This window comes from Clarias gariepinus, chromosome 28, assembly GCF_024256425.1.
Source record: "Clarias gariepinus isolate MV-2021 ecotype Netherlands chromosome 28, CGAR_prim_01v2, whole genome shotgun sequence".
Classification (NCBI taxonomy): domain Eukaryota; kingdom Metazoa; phylum Chordata; class Actinopteri; order Siluriformes; family Clariidae; genus Clarias; species Clarias gariepinus.
The window spans coordinates 18,357,501-18,377,500 of NC_071127.1; the positions used below are offsets into that span (position 1 = coordinate 18,357,501).

General features: G+C 38.3%; 1 protein-coding gene across 3 annotated transcripts in view; it reads right to left on the bottom strand.

Annotated features, from left to right (window-relative positions):
• tuft1b (tuftelin 1b) overlaps nt 1-20,000 on the bottom strand; it is a 30,351-nt gene that overhangs the window by 5,450 nt on the left and 4,901 nt on the right. For 2 of the 3 annotated variants that reach the window (XM_053490108.1, XM_053490107.1), the window contains exons 2-5: nt 1,952-2,032; nt 1,765-1,845; nt 381-440; nt 197-286 (exon numbers count right to left, since the gene is read on the bottom strand). In XM_053490108.1, coding sequence (XP_053346083.1) covers nt 197-286; nt 381-440; nt 1,765-1,845; nt 1,952-2,032 — 312 coding nt within the window. Of the gene's footprint in view, nt 1-196; nt 287-380; nt 441-1,764; nt 1,846-1,951; nt 2,033-14,172; nt 14,197-20,000 lie in introns of those variants that run through there. The other variant, XM_053490109.1, reaches the window with a different exon arrangement.

The window sequence follows — 20,000 nt, forward strand, 5'->3', positions numbered from 1 at the left end:
TGCTCTCGCAGCTCAAATGAATGAACACAGCAACGCTCTAACATCTAGTGGAAAGTCTTCACCAGAAGAAATAACAGTGAAAGAGGGACAATAACTGTGATGATCAGGGGTACACAAAGTTTTGGCCATGTATTATCTAAATCTATGTATAAACTAAAGACATGAAAATGTTCTTAAAGCTTCAGAGAATGCTCACCTGAGTCTCCTGGACAGGCCCGTCCACACTGAAGCTGGGGACGGGGGACGTGCTGCGGAGGACACTAACTCGGATCCCATTAACTGGACTCTAAAGGGCAAGGGATCGTCAAACTTGTGCATGTTTTAGTTTATTATTGTTTAATGCAAACATTTAATGTAATTTTTTGTAATCTCTTCAGTACCTTGTTGTTGTGATGTCGAGCTGCCATCTGCTCCCTCAGAGACTTCAGGCAGTACCTCACCTTAGAGCACACGACACACACACCTTCATTCAAGTCTTTTTGATAAATAGACATTTCACAATTTGCAGTGATTATCTTAGATGGTTGATGAAGTCAGTAACGATCAGATATTAACACTTGATCCCAAATTTAATCCTGAACTGGTACCATTTCAAAGTTGTGCCGAAAAACAAATCATAAAGAGATCATTGGGAAGTGCATCAGTGTTTGGACCCATCAATGTTCAGGAGAAATCAAAATGGTAAAAAATAAATAGATAAAAAAAAATGGAAATATAATCACAGACTTAATAATCACAATTTAGAATACGGGGATTTTTATGTTAAAACCTTCGAAAAACTCCGGATGCTGAAAAAAAAGCATCACACTATGATGTCACTCAATGTGATGTCACTTAATAAGTTATTGTTATTTAATTTTAAGGCCTCATCAAGGCTGAACCGTTTGAGATATTAAAAATCCTTTCGCAATTTTGCATGGGCAATGTCTTGAGATCATATTGGCTCAGTTTGGTGGTGATGGTATAAATCCCAGAGGAGGAGTATATCAAATCCCATTTGCATACAACCAAAAACAACTGACGTCCTGCTGAGCAGAGCCATGTCATGCACAGTTCAAGTTGTTCCTCAATCAGATTTAAATGTGTACTTGGTTTTGTATGAATATGTGCAAGTGTATACTATGCACCAAATTCTCATATGAATGCCCCATGCCACGCCCAGGCCCAGCTGCTTAGACCTCATAATGGCAGCAGATTCCAACCTGTGGGCTGATTTTTTGAGACCCTCTTCAAAAAATTTTTAGTTTAGTTAAAAGAACTAGTGGGCCCTTATTCACAGATTATGATGTCATAGGGCAGTGACGTAGTGCTTGGGCCCTAATAAAGTGTTTTACATTAGACCCTGAATGCACAACATGAGCTAGTACTGTACATTTTACCAAAAAGCTCACATATGGCTTCATTAGTGACTGACATCCTCTGATTTTCCTCTTTTATATCTAACAGACTCTGATCTGATCTATAATCCTGCTCTTAGCTTGAACGTCTGTTGGAAACTGGAAACTGGTTAGTGAAGCGTGATCGGTCAGGAGCCGATCTCCATAAACATAGAAAAAACGAACAAACAAAAAAGTTTTTCTCTTCCCAGCTCACCAAGCTTAGGTACGAGGAATATGTCTGATTGGGATTTTTCTGCTTATTTTTTTATACTGACGTGACTGATCATGTGCGCCCGGATGTGAGAGTTCCGCCTACACTCAATACAGTGAATGTGTGTGAATCTGAAATCTAAACACTAGAGGGCGCTGTGCTGGATGTACTGACCTCCTGTATTTGTGAAACCTCGTCAGTCAGCATCGTGACACTTGTTTGCTCCTGGTCCCGTCTGCCTGATTCAAGAAATACCTACAATACAGAAGGTCAGTTACACACACATAATAAATCACACACACACACACACACACACACACACACACACATGCTTGCATAAAAAGTTTCTGCTAAAACTGACCTTGATGACTTCGATCTTCTCTCCTAACAGTGCGCTGAGATCAGGTCTGATCTGGGACGGCTTTCCACCAATCACTGAGGGCTAAATACAAACACTTGGTTTCAGTGTGTTGTGTTGTGTGTAATAGATATGTACTGTGGGAAAAATGTCACCTTATCAAGGGTTCGACTCGACCTGTATTTCTGATTTTGTTTTAAAGCTCTGTATCTGTTGTGACCTGAGTAACTGAAGCAACTCCAGACCATAACACCGTGCTTCAGAGACGTGTACAGTACAGTGGACACCATGCATGATGGGTGCATCGCTCCATGTGCTTCCCTTCGCTCTGGAATAGGCTCAATCATCAGGTCACATGACCTTTTTCCCTTGTTTTAAAGTCTAGTCTTTTGCTCTCTAGCAAATTGAAGCCTTTTTTTCTGATGAGTCTCCCAGACAAGTGATTTTCATATAGACACACAGCTGTTTAGTCCCAGTCCTGTGAGTTCTCATCACATTGTGTGTAAATCCTTCCGGGTTTTGATAATGTGTTAAAGGGTTCTTAACTCAGTTACAGTAATTTCACCCTCCTGAAATGGTGACTTTTTTGGCCAGGCAGTGTATTTATTCTAACAAGGGAGAAACGTTTGGCTTAAGTGTTTACGTCTATATATTTAACTACTAAATAGATTATTAAAGGTTTACGCCTTTACCCCTCATCATGCATGTATATTTAAATTGGACTATAATTCCCATTATTAATGAAATATTGATGTCCTTGTAAATGTAATAGAATAGGGTGATATCAGGTAAAATGGGCCAGTTAAGGTTTGGGAGGCCCAGCGCCTCTGGAATTTAGAGCCAATTACTGCAAAGCATTTCAAACTGTTGTCATAACTGTGCTTGACAAGTAACAGGTGATTTGATTAGTTTATGGGTACTATGATCAGCGGGGCAATAATTCAAATCAAGACTGCAACAAAAAGCTGCATGGTAAGTAGCCTGGCATACCAAATCTAACTAAACCATCATAAGAATGATAACTCTATAAAAAAACAAACATGGACATAAAAATATTATGCATAATATATCTCTTGATGGCATAAATCAGAAATAATGCTGTTAGTTTGGTATATAAACATATATTTTGAAAATTTGATGTTTTTCTTGGTGGCCCGATTTACCTTAACCCACTAAGGTAAAATGGGCCACATGTTTCAGCTAAAATGAGCCATTATCTGTGTCACTCATAAACACACATACATATGTGTTTGTGCATGTGTGTGTGTGTGTGAGAGAGAGAGAGAGAGAGAGAGTCTGTGTGTGTGAGAGAGAGAGTGTGTCTGTGAGGGTGTGTGTGCATATGTGTGTACACGTACACGCACACACACACACACCCACACACTCACATACTGACCGAAACACACCCGCACAGGTTGCACGTACACATGCACGCGTGCACACACACAGACACACACACACACACACAAAAACATACACACTCACCATGACCCCCAACAGTAATAATGGTGTTATATTTTATTAAGTATGGCAAATGAGAAGGAAGCGAGAGGAGAGGCGAGAGGGAGAAAGAAAGAGAGAGGAAGTGAGAGGAGGAAAAAGGATGAGAGAGGAGACAAGCAGAGGAGTCAGGAAGTGAGAGAACAGGTGAGGAGAAAGGCATGCAGAGGATATGACAGGAGACAGAAAGAGAGAGAAGAGAGGAGAAGCAAGGACCAGAGAGGAAGGATACAAAGATAAAACAGGGAGAAAAACGAAAGCCAAACTACAATCTGTGGAAAGAGGAGAGGATGAAGGGGGCCTTAGATGAATACAGGGAGGGAGTGAAGAAAGGAATTAAAGTGAGTGTGCACTTCTTATCACGAGCATGGGGTGTGCCGCGATCTACACTGCAAAGACGCATCAGTGGAAAGGTTACTGGCAGTGAACATGTGTCAGGACGGAAGCCCTACCTTCCAGAGGAGGCGGAAAGGGAGCTTGCTGCCACCCTCAAGACCTTGGCGCAGAGGGGGTTTCCCTTCACAAAACGTGATGTCCAGCAAGTGGCCTTTGATTTTGCAGCCAAGAACGACATATCTGTTTTTTCCAAGACAGCAGGTAGGGCTGGATATTACTGGTTTCAAAACTTTATAAAGCGCAATCCAGAGCTCGGAATGTGCTAGCCAGAGGTCCTGTCTGCAGCACGAGCTGCTGGACTCAACAAAGAGGTGATCAGCCAATGGTTTAACCAATATGAGAGCCTTTTGGTTGAGCTGGGTATTGAGGGCACACCGTCACATATGTGGAACTGTGACGAGTCTGGGCTTCAGGACCAGTTCAGTTCAACAAAGGTCGTTGGACAGGTTGGCCAGCCATGTGTGGAGGTGTGTGCTGGAGAGAAGCGGGAGACAACGACTTGTCTGGCAGCATTCAATGCAGAAGGCACATATAATCGAACAATGATTATTTTTAAGGGGAAGCGTGTACGTTCTGAGTGGCTACAGTGATGCCCGGAGAACACCAGCTTAAGGTGTTCAGACAATGGCTGGATAACCTCTGACCTCTTTTTAGAGTGGGGTCAAATGTTCATTTAGTCCCTTCCTAAGCATGACTACAGGCCCCACCTTCTCCTCCTTGACAGCCACAGTAGCCACATCTATAACCTGGAGTTTATTAACCTAGTGAAGAACAACAACGTGCACATCATGTGTTACCCTGCCCACACAACCCATGCATTGCAACCGGAAAACAAGGCCCTCTTTAAAAGTTTAAAACACCACTGGGACCAGGAAGGAAGAAAGTGGTCAAGGATGATGGCTGGGCAGAAGCTGTTAAGGATGGAGTTCTTTGCGGTGTTCAGCAGGGCTTGGGCAAAGGCTGCCACTATTGAAAATGCCCAGGCAGTCCTCTGCTTGATATTAATGACTGGTTTCCTTTGCATTTTAAATGGCTCATTTTAGCTGATGAGTGGCTCATTTTACCTGAAGGGGTGGCCCACTTTACCTGAACACTGCTCAGCAAAAAAATGTGCAACAACTGATGTTTTAAATGTTATAGCGCCTTACCAATAATAGTTTATTTAATTAATTCAGCATATCCATGTTAAAAACAAACCATATTAAAAATAAAAACACAAATCAGTCTTACTAGGTGCTTTTTGGAGCTTTACCAAGTGATTTGCCAAAACATGGCCCAATTTACCTGATGTCACCCTATATAAAAAAATATATTTTTGGGTGGCTAGAACCGATTATCTGCATTTACATTATTTCCTATGGGAATATACATTTAGCAATATGAATTTTAGCCTCAATAATGGATTAATGAAATAATGGTTTCATCATTTTTACAAGTAAGACATTTTTAAAGGTTAAAACTGGTGTTTTTTGTAAAAATAATTTTTAAGACTTCTTAAAAGAATTTCGAGAAATGTTTGTCACGGATATAAAAGAAGGAGTAATAAACAGTCGCACATGAAAGAAGGTTAAAAGACTGCAAAAGGGACGAAACAGCTGCGCACTAATTGCCGCGCATGTAGATCTAATCTGACGTTGTCACGTCGCTAATCCCCGGCGTTTATGTCAGATTCCCAGCGGCCTCGTCTGCCTGCCTGCGTTATTTTTACAGGTTTGTGGGCCAGGTGTGTCGGATGGTGTCCGTGTGTGGAATGTCTGAAAGCTCTAATAAATCTCTCACACTAACTCAGATGTCTGAGTCCTGACACGCAAAACAATTTCCATTCCTCTCATGTCATGTACAGATTTGCACTTTAACATCCGTCCTGAGATAAATCAACAGCGAGCAGTGAATCGATCACGCAGCCCGTCTACACTCAGACACAGAGAAGAACAAGAAACGTTCTGTACTAATATATTTCCCTACACTAGACTGTACAGTATTCCACATAATCTATATACTGTACATACAATAAAGTGTTTTGTCTGTACATGTGACGTTTCCGTTTATATTCAATCTATTTTCAACTTTATTCCCACACAAATGTCCATAAAATTCTATATATCTATATTGTACAGTACAGCTGTCTCTTATTTTTCATATATTTTTCATATATTGTATATTTTGTACTGCACAGTTATGCTATTTTATTTAAATTTTATATTAAATTTTATTCTTTCTTAGTTAAATTTCCCTTCTCTTGTCATTTTTTATATTTATTCCCTATTCTTTAGTCTTTTATTTTAAGGTCACATTAAGGTCAGTTGTCTAAGCATTTCACTGCATTAATCTACTAATGCGCTCCTGTCTCAATGTAAACAAACACCTGCACCAATAGATATTAATTAGAAAAGATAAAGTGAATATTTTTACTGAATATTTAATATTTTTATATTTGGTAAAACTGAATATTTTTACTATTTTTACTGAAATAACAGCGCTGAAGTGGTATAAGTGAATTTTAACATTCTGGAGTGGTTTTAAGACAAAACTTCATCTTTATCCTTTTATCTACTTTTTTGATTTATCATCTGTGATTTAATCTCCGATTACCGAACAGGGAGTGTATTTGTCTAATGACGAAAAAGTTCATCTTAGTGTAAATATAAACTTTTCTGTACCTTCTCTCTCACTGATTGTAATAAGATGAAATGACATTAGATTCTAATCTTTCCAAAAACTCAAAAAAATTCAGCCACCAATCCAGTAAAAACCCAAACCATATAATGTTCCTACACCAAACACAATTTTGTGAAATTACAGTTTAAACTAATTAAAATAAATAAATCTTTGTTACAGACGTGAACATGAGCTTCAACCTGAAATAATAATAACATCACTGATCACATTAAAGCTCATCAGATTATTAGTAGCTTTAACCTTTTAACTCTTTCAACAAACTCTTTCCCATTAAAGACGCAAACTTACGCAAGTAAAATATAAAAACTTTTGCACAAAGCAGCACATACTGAACAGACTATCAGCTCCCGGTGTGGCTGCACACGTCACACAAAAACGTGACATAATCTGAGGAGGTTTTTCAAGTTCTGTCTTTATAATTAAACTTTATATTTTTACAAATATAAATAAAACTGTTTAGTAGGAATAATAATAACTGATTAGTTAAACATACGTCATTTCCACACTTGAAAAATATCGATTTTGGAGACTGTTGGAGGAAACCAGAAAACCCTGAGGAAACCCACAAGGGCTCAAGGTTCAAGAGGTTGAGATTAACCCATTTATCCCCAGAGGGGCAATTTGGTTCACAACCAGCTGCAACAGACAACATCAACAAACAAATAAATATCGTCACGATTTTATGATCATAACATTATAACATATCATTAAAGAAACTGATAGCAACAGGAATAAACGACCTTTTAAACCTGTTTGTTGTGTATCGTGGCAGAATATATCTACGCCCTGATACACATTCACACTCCATAAACAAACAAACAAACAACATGCAGATAAACATAAAAAGAAGCAGAAATGTCATTTTACCTGGAAAGCAGACGAATACAAAGTCACAGAGATCACAGCGCTGTTTCTTAATCAGCCGACTGCGTCTGTAGTTTCAGTTTAATGATTTCATTCACCAAAAGTTCCCAAGAAATTCTTAGAAATGCCCCCCCCCCCCCGCACACACACACACACATACACACACACACACAGATATTAATGCAATCCATTTCCTCTGACATCATCCATTCAGCCCAAAGACACAGTTTAAAGTCAATCCTGACTCTAAATGGAGAATTATCTGCAGCTTAGAGAAGACAAAAGTCACACTTCTCCGATGCTTCGCGACACACACACACACACACACACACACACACACACACACACACACACTGAGGACGAGATCTCTATGGTCTGGGCTCCGGCCCCAGCAGGAGACAGGAAGCCACGCTACATGCCTCTAATCCGCGGGTGTGTCCACTCTCAGTCGCTGCTCCATGCGGGATCGTCCCTATTTGTCTCGGGCTTTTATACCATTAAAGATTAAAGGAAGTTAGATATCAGGATAAAAGGATGTGGTTTAATTCAGGACTAAGTGCGTACAAGATGGGACCAGTGAAGCACTTCTGTGAGGATTATCTGAGACGATGATGATGATGATGATGTGAGACAGTTGGGAATGATCTCACCGAATGATCTCATCACAAGTCTGATTCATCCCTGAGAACAAGCCGGGCAAAGGTGTGGAACAGAGGACTAGCATGAATACTGAAGATATCACGGCCGTGCTGATATTCAGCACAACAGCACGACCTCGAATGCTTTTATACAACAGTTCCTCAAAGATCATTTATTATCAGCAGATTATGATTTGTATCTTTATTTATCCAGCTCTTTTGCTCCGCTGGTGGGAACTAACTAACCGCGACTGACCGTTAGCGAGCGACAGTTAGTGTAATTAGCAGCACTGAAAGTAGTTTTCAACTTTATATCTCCACTTAATCTACTTTAGAATACTTCACTTCAGCTTGTCACAATCGGGGGTTCTGAGGTTAAATCCCAAATAGTGTTAAATGGAAAGTTAGTGCACTATGTAGGGTATATAAACCCTTGTTCCACACACCAAGTAGTGCCCTTGATCAAGGGGTTCAGAGAGAGAGATTTGGGATTCAGCCTTGTGTTAGAAGCTAGTTAGCTTCGTAGTTGTTGTTAGCCGTGAACAAAACACCACGGCGGTTCAGAGGCGAATTGGAGCGATTTAATAGCAGTTACTAAGGAGACATCGTGTAGGGTTTGTCAGGCATCAATCAAATATAAATAATACACAGATATAATGAGAAGATGTTCATGTCTCCTAACATGGGAAAGTCTTAAGAGTTCTGGCTGTGTGTGTGTGTGTGTGTGTGTGTGTGTGTGTGTGTGTGTGTGTGAACAGGAACGAACTTGTCTCTCAGATGTTCCCTGACTTTTTAATCCAACTATAAACCATTAAAATGTGCAGGCGGTTGTTCATTAATCACGTAAACACTGTCCGTGTTGCAGATCGCAGTGAGAGACGGTGGAATTATATTCCAGACGAAAAACACACACTTCAGGGAGGAGTGGATTTATACACACAGTCTGTCTCCACAAGTTCATTAAAACATTTAACTGGAAGTTTAACACAACGCTACACTGTACGTATACAGTATATATATATCTATCAGAACAGGTGCGCAGTCATTGGTTCGAAAATGGAGATAAGGGTGAGATTGAGGAGCTGAGGGACAGATTGAGTTTAATCCAATTCTCAATTTTTTTTGGTAAAGTTCTTTTAACAACAGCAGCTTTACAGAATCAAAAGTGTGTGTGAAATGTGAGAAAATGTGTAAGGATCAATATGATCAGATTGTCCCTGGTGAGCGAGCACAAGCGACGGTGGTGAGGAAAAACCCCCTGAGATGGCAACAGGGAGGAACCCTGAGAGGAACCGGACCCATCAGTGAACCCATCCTCATCTGGGTGTAGATGGATGGCCGGGATCGATCTGCTCCAAAACTGCAGCTCTTGTCGGATGTTTCCAGTCTGCAGTAATCAGGAGCTTCCAAAAGTGCCCCATGGGACTCACGTGAGACTCACGTGTGGAGTGAAGGCTGATCCATGCAGTCCGATCCAATAAGAGCTACTTCAGCTCAGAAAGGAGTCATCACGTGTTGTTGTGTGTGTGTGTGTGTAAGTAGCTGCAGTGCTCATGCTGACCCCAATCCACTGGGAGAAAAAGCTCCCACGTGAGCAGAACCTGACCACGGAGCGGAGAAAGAACTCGGTCTGTTCTGGTCACGTATCACTAATCCTGTTCCCAGCTGGATAAAGTCACACTGACACATTGTTCAGGAGGAGCATGAAGAAGAGACTGAGGTGTTGCACCGGCCTCCAGATTCTCCGGATCAGAATTTAATTGAGAGTCCGGGCCTCGGCGGGTCGGCGCCGCCCTGGAGGCAGAAGTGGAACCAGACAACGTCTCGCTGATCGGTGCATGTGGCCTCGAAGGTCAGGTGTCTAATGTTTGGCTTTTTAATCTGTGCATGTGTGTGTGTGTGTGTGCAGGTGTGTGTGTGTGCAGGTGTGTGTGCGCCCGTGTGTGTGCAGGTGTGTGGGTTCTTACCCACATGAGTTTAAACTGAATGTAGTTGTGAATGAGTGAGTATTAAAGTGTCTGTGTGTGTGTGTGTGTGTGTTATGCACTAATGAATTATGCAGGGTGTGTTCCCACATGCAAGCACGTGATTCTATGTGTGTGTGTGTGTGTGTGTGTGTGTGTGCAGGGTCATTAGAAGTATAAAAAAATAAAATCAGCTCTGTAATTGAATGTCCTGACAGCCAGAATGTAAAGGATGTACTTTGGATCAGGGAGAGACAAAAACAAAGAATAACAGCCTGGGGGTGTGTACACACACACACACACACTCAGGCACGCACACAGGTACACAAACACACACACTCAGGCACGCACACAGGTACACACACACACACACACACTCAGGCACGCACACACACACACACACTCAGGCACGCACACAGGTACACAAACACACACACTCAGGCACGCACACAGGTACACACACACACACACACTCAGGCACGCACACACACACACACACACACTCAGGCACGCACACAGGTACACAAACACACACACTCAGGCACGCACACAGGTACACACACACACACACTCAGGCACGCACACAGGTACACACACACACACACTCAGGCACGCACACAGGTACACAAACACACACACTCAGGCACGCACACACACACACACACACACACACACACACACACACACAGAGTCACTTGCTTGCATGTGGGAACACACCCTGCATAATTCATTAGTGCATAACACACACACACACACACACACATACACACACACACACACACACACACACACACACACACACACCAGCGAAAGAGAATCTGAAAGAAAAATAAAGAAGAGAACAGAAGTGCAGGTGTTCAGGAACCCGAATCGACTCTGTAAACATCTCAGTAATCAGGAGGGTGACCACGCCCAGGACACGCCCAGGACACGCCCAGGACACGCCCGGGCCCGCCGCGCCAATTCAGCTCATTCTGTGGTGGCGGTAAATCGTTATTATAATTCAACTATTTTGTATTATTGGACAAGACTGGAATAATATTTCACTGTGTGCGAATGGTGCCACACACACACACACACACACACACACACACACACACACACACACACACACACACACACACACTTTCATTACCTGCCCCAGAGCAGAACTGTCTAAAACACTAAAAAAACATATCCAATCATGAAAGAAAAGTGTGTGTGTGTGTGTGTGTGTGTGTGAGCGCTACCCACTACATGGGTTAGAACTTGTTCAGATTTGCACTACATGACATTTAGCAGTGACGTAAGAAAGCTGGAAGCTGATTATTAAATCCTGGAATCATAACCCCCCCCCCCCGCGCTGTTTCTCTTTCTGTTTAGATTCAGAGTTTTATGTTTCTATTCGTACAGCTCGCTCTGACGCCCCTACACACTTATATCATGTACGTGGTGTTTGGCCCGACTGGATCAAAGGGTCATACCAGTGTGTAAAACTCACAGTGTGTACACGAGTGTGTGAGAGTGTTGTCTTGTCTGCACATGCTTATATTTATTGATTTTATATATAATCATTTTATTTAGAATAATTATAATATTTTTTTTTACTTCACACAAAAATGAAAAGCATGTTTTTTTTAATAAACGTGATCTGACACGTAATTAGTAAATATAATAACCATATATTCTGCTTGTAATTAAGGTTACACATCTGTAATCATCTGTAATCTGTAAGCCGTAAACATCTGTTAAGTATTTAAAAATAAATTGTTATGGCAGTTTGGTGGGTCCACCGCACGCTCGAGCAGTGACTGAGTTATAAAAACATGAAATCAGTCAGAAGAACCGTAATAACGTTTGATCCTGAAGGCACACGGTGAGAGGGGGAACACGCAAACTCCACACACACACACACACACACACCCAGAGGGGGGAATCGAACCATGGACCCGGGAGGTGTGGGGCGACAGTGATAACCGCGACACTACAGAGTGTTTTAGATAAGATACATTTTTTTTCCAAATAATCAGTGACATGATGATGTGATGCAGAAGTTCATGAGTTTCCTCCAAAACCTCTCTGATATTTATTGAGGAACAACACGCCATAGATTTATAGAGAAGTTTAATTTGATCTGTCAGTTCTTGCAGATTCAAACAGACACCACTTCACTTCCTCTTTGTGTTCATTAATGTGATTATGTCATTGTTTCTAAAAAAACTGCAAAATGCAAAGTGTTTGTTTATTTTGCTGAAAAACGATCAGATCAGCTGCTCGTCTCCCTGTTACACCCGGCTCATGATGATTATTTTCCATGAACTGCACATCTTGTAATCTTTAATTCTTTACCCACTAATCATTACCTGTTTATCATTATCTCTGGGTTGAGGAACGTTTAAACTGCAAAACACTGTTAACTACAAATATGTTAAACAGTCTAACTGACCTCATATTTCCTAATTTAACATAAAGGAGCATTAAACCTATTCATGGTGATTTCTACGTCTTTAAAGCACCAAAATTGTTTATTCTATCGGCATCATGTTACTTATTTCTAGACATAAATTATTAAAATGAACAAAAATCAACTGGCAATAAAATGTGGACATTTTGCGTAAAATGAGTAAAAATCTCTACAGATTGATTTAATATTCATTAATACTTCGACATATTAGAATTAATGTAGTCGTATAAAAGGAAATACTGAATCCATTAGACTGAAATCAACACTTTTTCACTGGATATGTTTTGGTTTTGCGGTGTACAGCAGTGCTCCTGTTGTGTGTGTGTGTGTGTGTGTGTGTGTGAGTGTGACACTGCTGTATTATACTGTTATAATGTGTAAATCTTTCTATGGGAACGACATCGCAGAAATGACCGGGACCTCTCAAACTGTTTATAAACCACAAACACACCCAACACTCTAAACAGCTAAATCTAATCCGCATGCATGCAAAAGTATTCACACCCGTTGAATTTATTCCACATTTTGTCATGTTTGTGGTTGTAATGGCAACACAACATCGGGTAATAAAGAAAAAAAATACGTTCTACATGTAAAACGTGTGTTAACGAGGAGGATTCACACGTCAAACTGTGTATTTGTGTTTTCAGATCTGTCAGATAGAAAAATTACTTTATAACGTGTAAATTTTACACTAATGTAATATGGGAATGACATCACAAAATGAGCATGTTATTATTATTATTATTATTATTATTATTATTATTATTATTATTTGGTCATAGAAATACAGAAAACAAATGATCATGTGTGTTGCTATTTCTTGGCCTATGTCACCCATTAACTCAGTTATGTTTATATAGTTGGTTAAAATGCATTAGAAGTCAGTGTATAATATTGTCTATGGTTGTGCTGAAAAAAAAACACCAAAAAACGAAAACCTTTAAGTTTAAGTTCATCATCGCATAAACATCAGTAACCAGCCCTCCGTCCATAACACACTGTAAATCACAACTCACACTTTAACGGAATAAGCCCTTATACAGACGTGCAAGAAGTAAACACACCCCTGTAGTGTCATTATGAAATCTATGCCATAATTATATGTTTCTTTGTTTTCAAATTTTAAAACAATTCATCCTTAATTGTGTCTAGTAATAATTCTAAATTCTAATAATGTCTTATTTTTGAAGAGATCAGATTGTCGAGGGTGGACTGTCTCCTCTCTCTACTGTTTACTGAATTATAACAAAGTTTAAATAGAAGAACCTTTTAAAAGAACCTTCTCATTGATAATAAACCTTAAATGCTCAAAAAATTATTTTGCACTTAAAAAAAGAAAGTTATTACAGTAAGAAACCTCGTGTGTGTGTGTGTGTGTGTGTGTGTGTGTGTGTGTGCTTTAACGCAATGAGGTTAGCAGAAGGCAAATAAGAATTTTTTTTAATCAATACTCACAGAGCATTAATAATAATTATCTATTTAAAATAAATCCTAATTGTGCTTTTATTCATTATGTTTTATTATTACAGATGTTTTACAGATGTGTATACTAATATATTTACTACTGTATATTATATCAGAACACTAATCACATTTATAGTCAATAATTTCCTTAAATATAATAATTCAAACGGATACGTTACTTAAGTAATTTAAACGAGCATAAAATAAATAAATATTAATTCTTAATTAACAAACAAACATAGAAAGACAAAGAAGACGATGTTCGTCCCTTACCTTGGACCAGACGTCTGGATCTTGCTGGCTGATAGTCTGAGCATGCTGTGTGTGTGTGTGAGTGTGTGAGTGTGTATGAATACCGATCTCATTACACAGCGGAGGCGAGGCCAAGCCCAGCCCTTATTCACATCCCTTTATATTGCCCCCCCTTCAGGACACATAGTGCTATAGCAGACAGAACCACACCGTCTCATACTGTGTCTGTCTATTAAACCTCAACACTGTAGAGCTGTGTACATGTGTGTGAGTTAATCCAAATCTACTTTAAATGGTTACCTTATACAATTCATTTCGATGATGTAGCAAGCTAAGACGTTATGTTCAGTAAGTTCAGTACACACACACACAAGCGCTGTGGAAGCTCCCTGCTGATGTTCCTGCACACATTTCTAGCCCTGGTGCAGCTTCAGAAAGCTTCCTGTAGGAAATATCACAAAGTGACTGTGCATGAACACAACCACAACCACAACCCCGTCGTTCCCCCTCAGGAGCTCAGAGTTCTATACAAACCTCAACTGACTTTGGGGTGTGTCGGCTCTTCACTTGTCTCATCCACTACACACTGTTTGCACGGTTATATTGTATGTTGTTATGTATACACACCTTCGCCTTATTATATACTGCACATTCTGTACATTCATCACTCTCACCCTCTACATACGGACTCATCTAGCACATTGTTACTTATTGCACATAGGCCACTTACACACTTCTGCTTGGATTCTAACTGCACTTCACTGGCTCTGTACATAAATAAATAACAAATAATAAAGTTAAATCTAATCTAATCTAATCTAATCTAATCTAATCTAATCTAATCTATAACAAAAAGCCCTAGGAAGAATGTAATGTATGGATAGAGTCTCTTGTTAATCCCAAAGGGAAATTGTACAACAGACTGTTTTATTTAAATGACATCTATAATGTAGATAATAAACTTAAATAATCTTGACTTTTTAGCCATGTGTAAACATGTTAAATTTACTTTTTGTCTTTTTTTTTTTTAAATTGTATTGCCTGGGATTTAAACCAGCCGATTTGATACAATTTGATTTTAAACTTGTGATCACTTGTTAAAGGAGTCGTAAAATATGGGACCTTTAATTGATCATGTTGTGTAATAAATGTTCAGTCCTATAGTCTTTTCTTTTTGTACAAAAAATATTAATTAAAAATGACTTAAACCAAGTACACACACACACACACACACAGTGAGCGCTACAGTATCATAGCTACTATCACCTCTGAAATCTCACACACACTTCCGAGGAGGACCTGAGGGCAGCTTTGCTCTTCGCAACTTGTTTACGTTGCCATGGAAACACTGCTGTTGATCATCATACAACATATTTATCCCACGGCTCTGATCAGACAGGAGGAGGAGTTTTTGTAGCTTTAGTCATTAGCGCTATACAGAACATTAATTACTGCTAAATGATTTTTTTTTGGCATCTTCAGTCTCACAGTGTTCTGTTCTGTTCTGTTCTGTTCTGTTTTGTATTTGGAGTCAGATCAGCTTTACAGATTTACAGATGTTTCACGACTTGTCCGGAATCTTGATCGCACTACAGAGTTGTGTGTGGAGTTATGTGTTAATTGTACATAATGCTGCGTTATTAATGTTACTCATACATGTTCCACCATATATATATATATAATAATATACAGTTGAAACCACAACAACTTTTCCTTCTTTACTATCAAATTATTTTAAACTTTTTCTGTTTTACTGTAGATCAATAAATATTAACATTTTTTGCATTTGTTAAATTGTAGTATTGAGCAAAGGAGAATTTTCATGTACTGTATTTTTTATCACTTTTATTAAAGTCAGAAGTATACAGTACATACACTAAGTTTATTGTTAATTGGCAGCACAACCTGAGGATGCACATAAAGACACACCTCAAACACAGAGCCTCTTACTTTGACATCAAGAGAAAATCAAGAGAAATCAACCAAGACATCATGAAAAGAATTGTGGATCTCCACAAGTGTGGCTCATCTTTAGGTGCAATTTCCGGATGCCTGAAGGTTCCACGTTCATCCGTTATAACGATAATACACACGTACAGTACAACCATCACACTGCTCAGGAAGGAGACGGAGTCCCAGAGAGGAACATTTTTGGGTGCAAAATGTGCGAATGAACCCCAGGACAACAGCAAAGGATCTTGTGAAGACACAGGCTTTTGCTTTATAAAACTGGTACGACCGTGTCTTTATCCACACTTAAACTACGGACTAGTTTTGTGGGCGACACTAAAAAGTCCAGTGCGAGCAAGAAGGCCTACAAACATGACCCAGTTACACCAGTCCTGTCTAGAGCAGTGGGTCAAAATACCAGCAAACTACTGCAGAAAGCTTGTGGAAGGATACGGGAAAGTTTTGGCCCAAGTGAAATAGTTTTGGGAAAATTTTACTAAATACTGAGGAAGTGTGTGTGTAAATGTTTGACTGATGAAAGTATTATAAAAAGAAATTCCATAAAATTCTCCCTCGCTCGATTCTGACATTAACAAATACAAAAAAGTGTGAATATTTATTGATCTAAAACAGAAAAGTTTACTCTGATTTAATGTTTGATAGTAAAGAAAAAAAAAGTTTTTTTGTTTTTTTCTGTAGTTTATGTAATTATCTGAGATATATATAGTTATAGTTATAGTTATAGTTATATATATATAGTTATAGTTATATATAGTTATAGTTATAGTTATAGTTATATATAGTTATAGTTATATATATATAGTTATAGTTATATATAGTTATAGTTATAGTTATATATAGTTATAGTTATATATAGTTATAGTTATATATATATAGTTATAGTTATATATAGTTATAGTTATAGTTATATATAGTTATAGTTATATATATATATATATATATATATATATAGTTATAGTTATATACAGTATAGTTATAGTTATAGTTATATATAGTTATATAGTTATATATAGTTATAGTTATAGTTATATATAGTTATATTTATATAGTTATAGTTATATATAGTTATAGTTATATATAGTTATATATAGTTATAGTTATATAGTTATAGTTATATATAGTTATAGTTATATATAATTATAGTTATATATAGTTATATAGTTATATATAGTTATATATAGTTATAGTTATAGTTATATATAGTTATAGTTATATAGTTATAGTTATATATAGTTATAGTTATAGTTATATATAGTTATAGTTATAGTTATATATAGTTATAGTTATATATATATAGTTATAGTTATATATAGTTATATAGTTATATATAGTTATATATAGTTATAGTTATAGTTATATATAGTTATAGTTATATAGTTATAGTTATATATAGTTATAGTTATATATAGTTATAGTTATAGTTATATATAGTTATAATTATATATACAGTTATTGACGTCACCTTTAAGCTCAGAGCATTTCAGCCATTTTGTGGTTTTGCTGTTTTTTTATTTTCATTTTTATAATAAACACATATAGGGCTTAGGATTGTGCAGTATAGAGTGACATTTACTTTTTTTAGCACAACCTAGACAATATGGTGAACTGACTTTTATTTCATTTTAACCAAATATTTACATGACTCAGCAAAAATAAAAAATGGGTCACAAAGGCAAAGAAACAACACAGATACACATACTTATATGTTTTTATGGTTGTTTTCGTTTTTTTCTAATGTACCAAATAATAATAATAATAATAATAATAATAATAATATGCTCTTTTTGCGATGTCCCATATTACACTAGTGGAAAAGTTCTTTATAAAAGTAATAATAACTTTTTTTCTACCTGACATATCCAAAAAAACTAATACACACCCAAAAGCTTGATCTGTGGATCCTAACATTAACACACATACCAAGGCTTCCATATAAACACTTTTTTTTAATCGTCATTGACTGATGCTGTGTTGCTGTTACAACCACAAACGTGACAAAACGTGAAAAGTTCGATTGGCACTGTATTATGCATGCAGATTAGATTTAGCTGTTTGTTGATTCTTACTGTTCTCTCTCTCTCTCTCTCTCACACACACACACACACACACACACACACACACACATAACGTTAGCTCACAGTAATCAGATTAAAATATTTCTCTCTCTTTCTGTCTGAACCTATAGAGTGTCTTCATGTTTGAGTTTTGACTGCATGACTTCATTACTGCATCACTCGCTCCTAAACTGAGGTTTATAGTTTAACGATACTGGATTATGTCCCCTTAAGCCACAGGATTAAAGAGACGACTCAGAACTCTGTCGCCATCTTCAGCTGATCACCTGTAAAGTGCACAGAGCCAGAGCTGATCGTGAAATGAACGGCTTCCACGTCCACATACACACCCTGGCACATTTATAAGGGTGTTCGAGTCAAACTGGGACTGGTGATAAAATTTCTAGTGAAGGTGAAAACAAACGGTTAGAGTGAAATGTACAGGACACTTCCAGAACACGTGCAGGACGGTGATGAGACTCTCACCCGCAGGAAAAACAAACGTTTTAAAGTTTGTCCAATGCTGGCTAAGGTGTCTCGGACCTCGCTGCAGTCGTTCCTGTGAACATTCAGTGAGTGGAGCTTGAAAATCAACAGATAACTTGTCGCCAACTTGTAGAAGAGACACATCTGTCTGTGTGAACTGACCATCACACCATACACACCATCATTCACCAGCACCACTTGCACATTACAGGAGCTCGGCTGAGAGCTATATACTTATAGCTGTGTTTGTGCCATTAAAGGAGTTCCTGGGAGGCCGGCGTTTCAGACATGAATCAGATCATACTGAGAAAACTTTCTGATTAGCTGATTAGCATAATATCACCCTTATGATAAGGGTTATATCGCCACCTGCTGGTTTGGCGTGTTTAGTGTGGCATGTTCTTGTGTTTCTCATGTGGACAAAGATTTATTTTAAATACGAGGTCTGAGCGATCCAAACTAAATGATGCCTTACACCATCCATTACACTATTACTTATTAATTTGACATTTTATTATGTACTATTTGTAATTGTCATGCTTACACGACTAACAAGTTTTTAAAATAAACTGTGTGAATGTTTAACTGGTCCTGAGCCAGTTCATGCTCTGAGAATGATTTACATTTATTTAAAGAATGCTTTTGTGCTTTTAAGCCTGAAGGATTAAAGGCGAACAATTTCATTCCTTTCTAAACTCATTATTATTTTCTAGGTCAGGATAAAGACACATAAGACGGCGTACAAAACATCTCAAAGTATGCATTTGATTACGCCTGCGATTGCTCAACAAGTATTAAAGAGAAAAATAACAACTGCTGCTGTTAATAATTCTACAGATCGTATGAAACCTGACACTGTAGATCTCAGATCATCTCTTCTGTGGTTTGGATGAACTGCATGCTGGGTAAAGTATTTATTAAGGCCAATCCCAAAAGCAACGCCGCGCTCTGGCGTGTCACTCCGTCATTATTAATAATAACCACATGTCTGTCATTCCTCACGGGGAGGATGAGGTTTGACCAACACCTAAATGTCACCTGCATTCAACCAGAGCGATCAGAACAACATGAGTGCAGAGAAACACCGCCAACACACACGTCACAGACAAACACACATTTTTTATTTTATAATACTATAATAAATAATTTTCAGGCTCTGTTCTGGTTCTGATGAAAACGTTTAATTTGATCAAAGACTAAAGATCTTTCCAACTGGAGCGCAGGTGAAGTCACAAGTCTGCCGTATACAGTATCTTCTAAATTCTGGCAGAAAAGAGTCCGCCCACACACACACACAAATCCAAACATTAAAGAAAGGATTAGTCGTGATATGGGTCA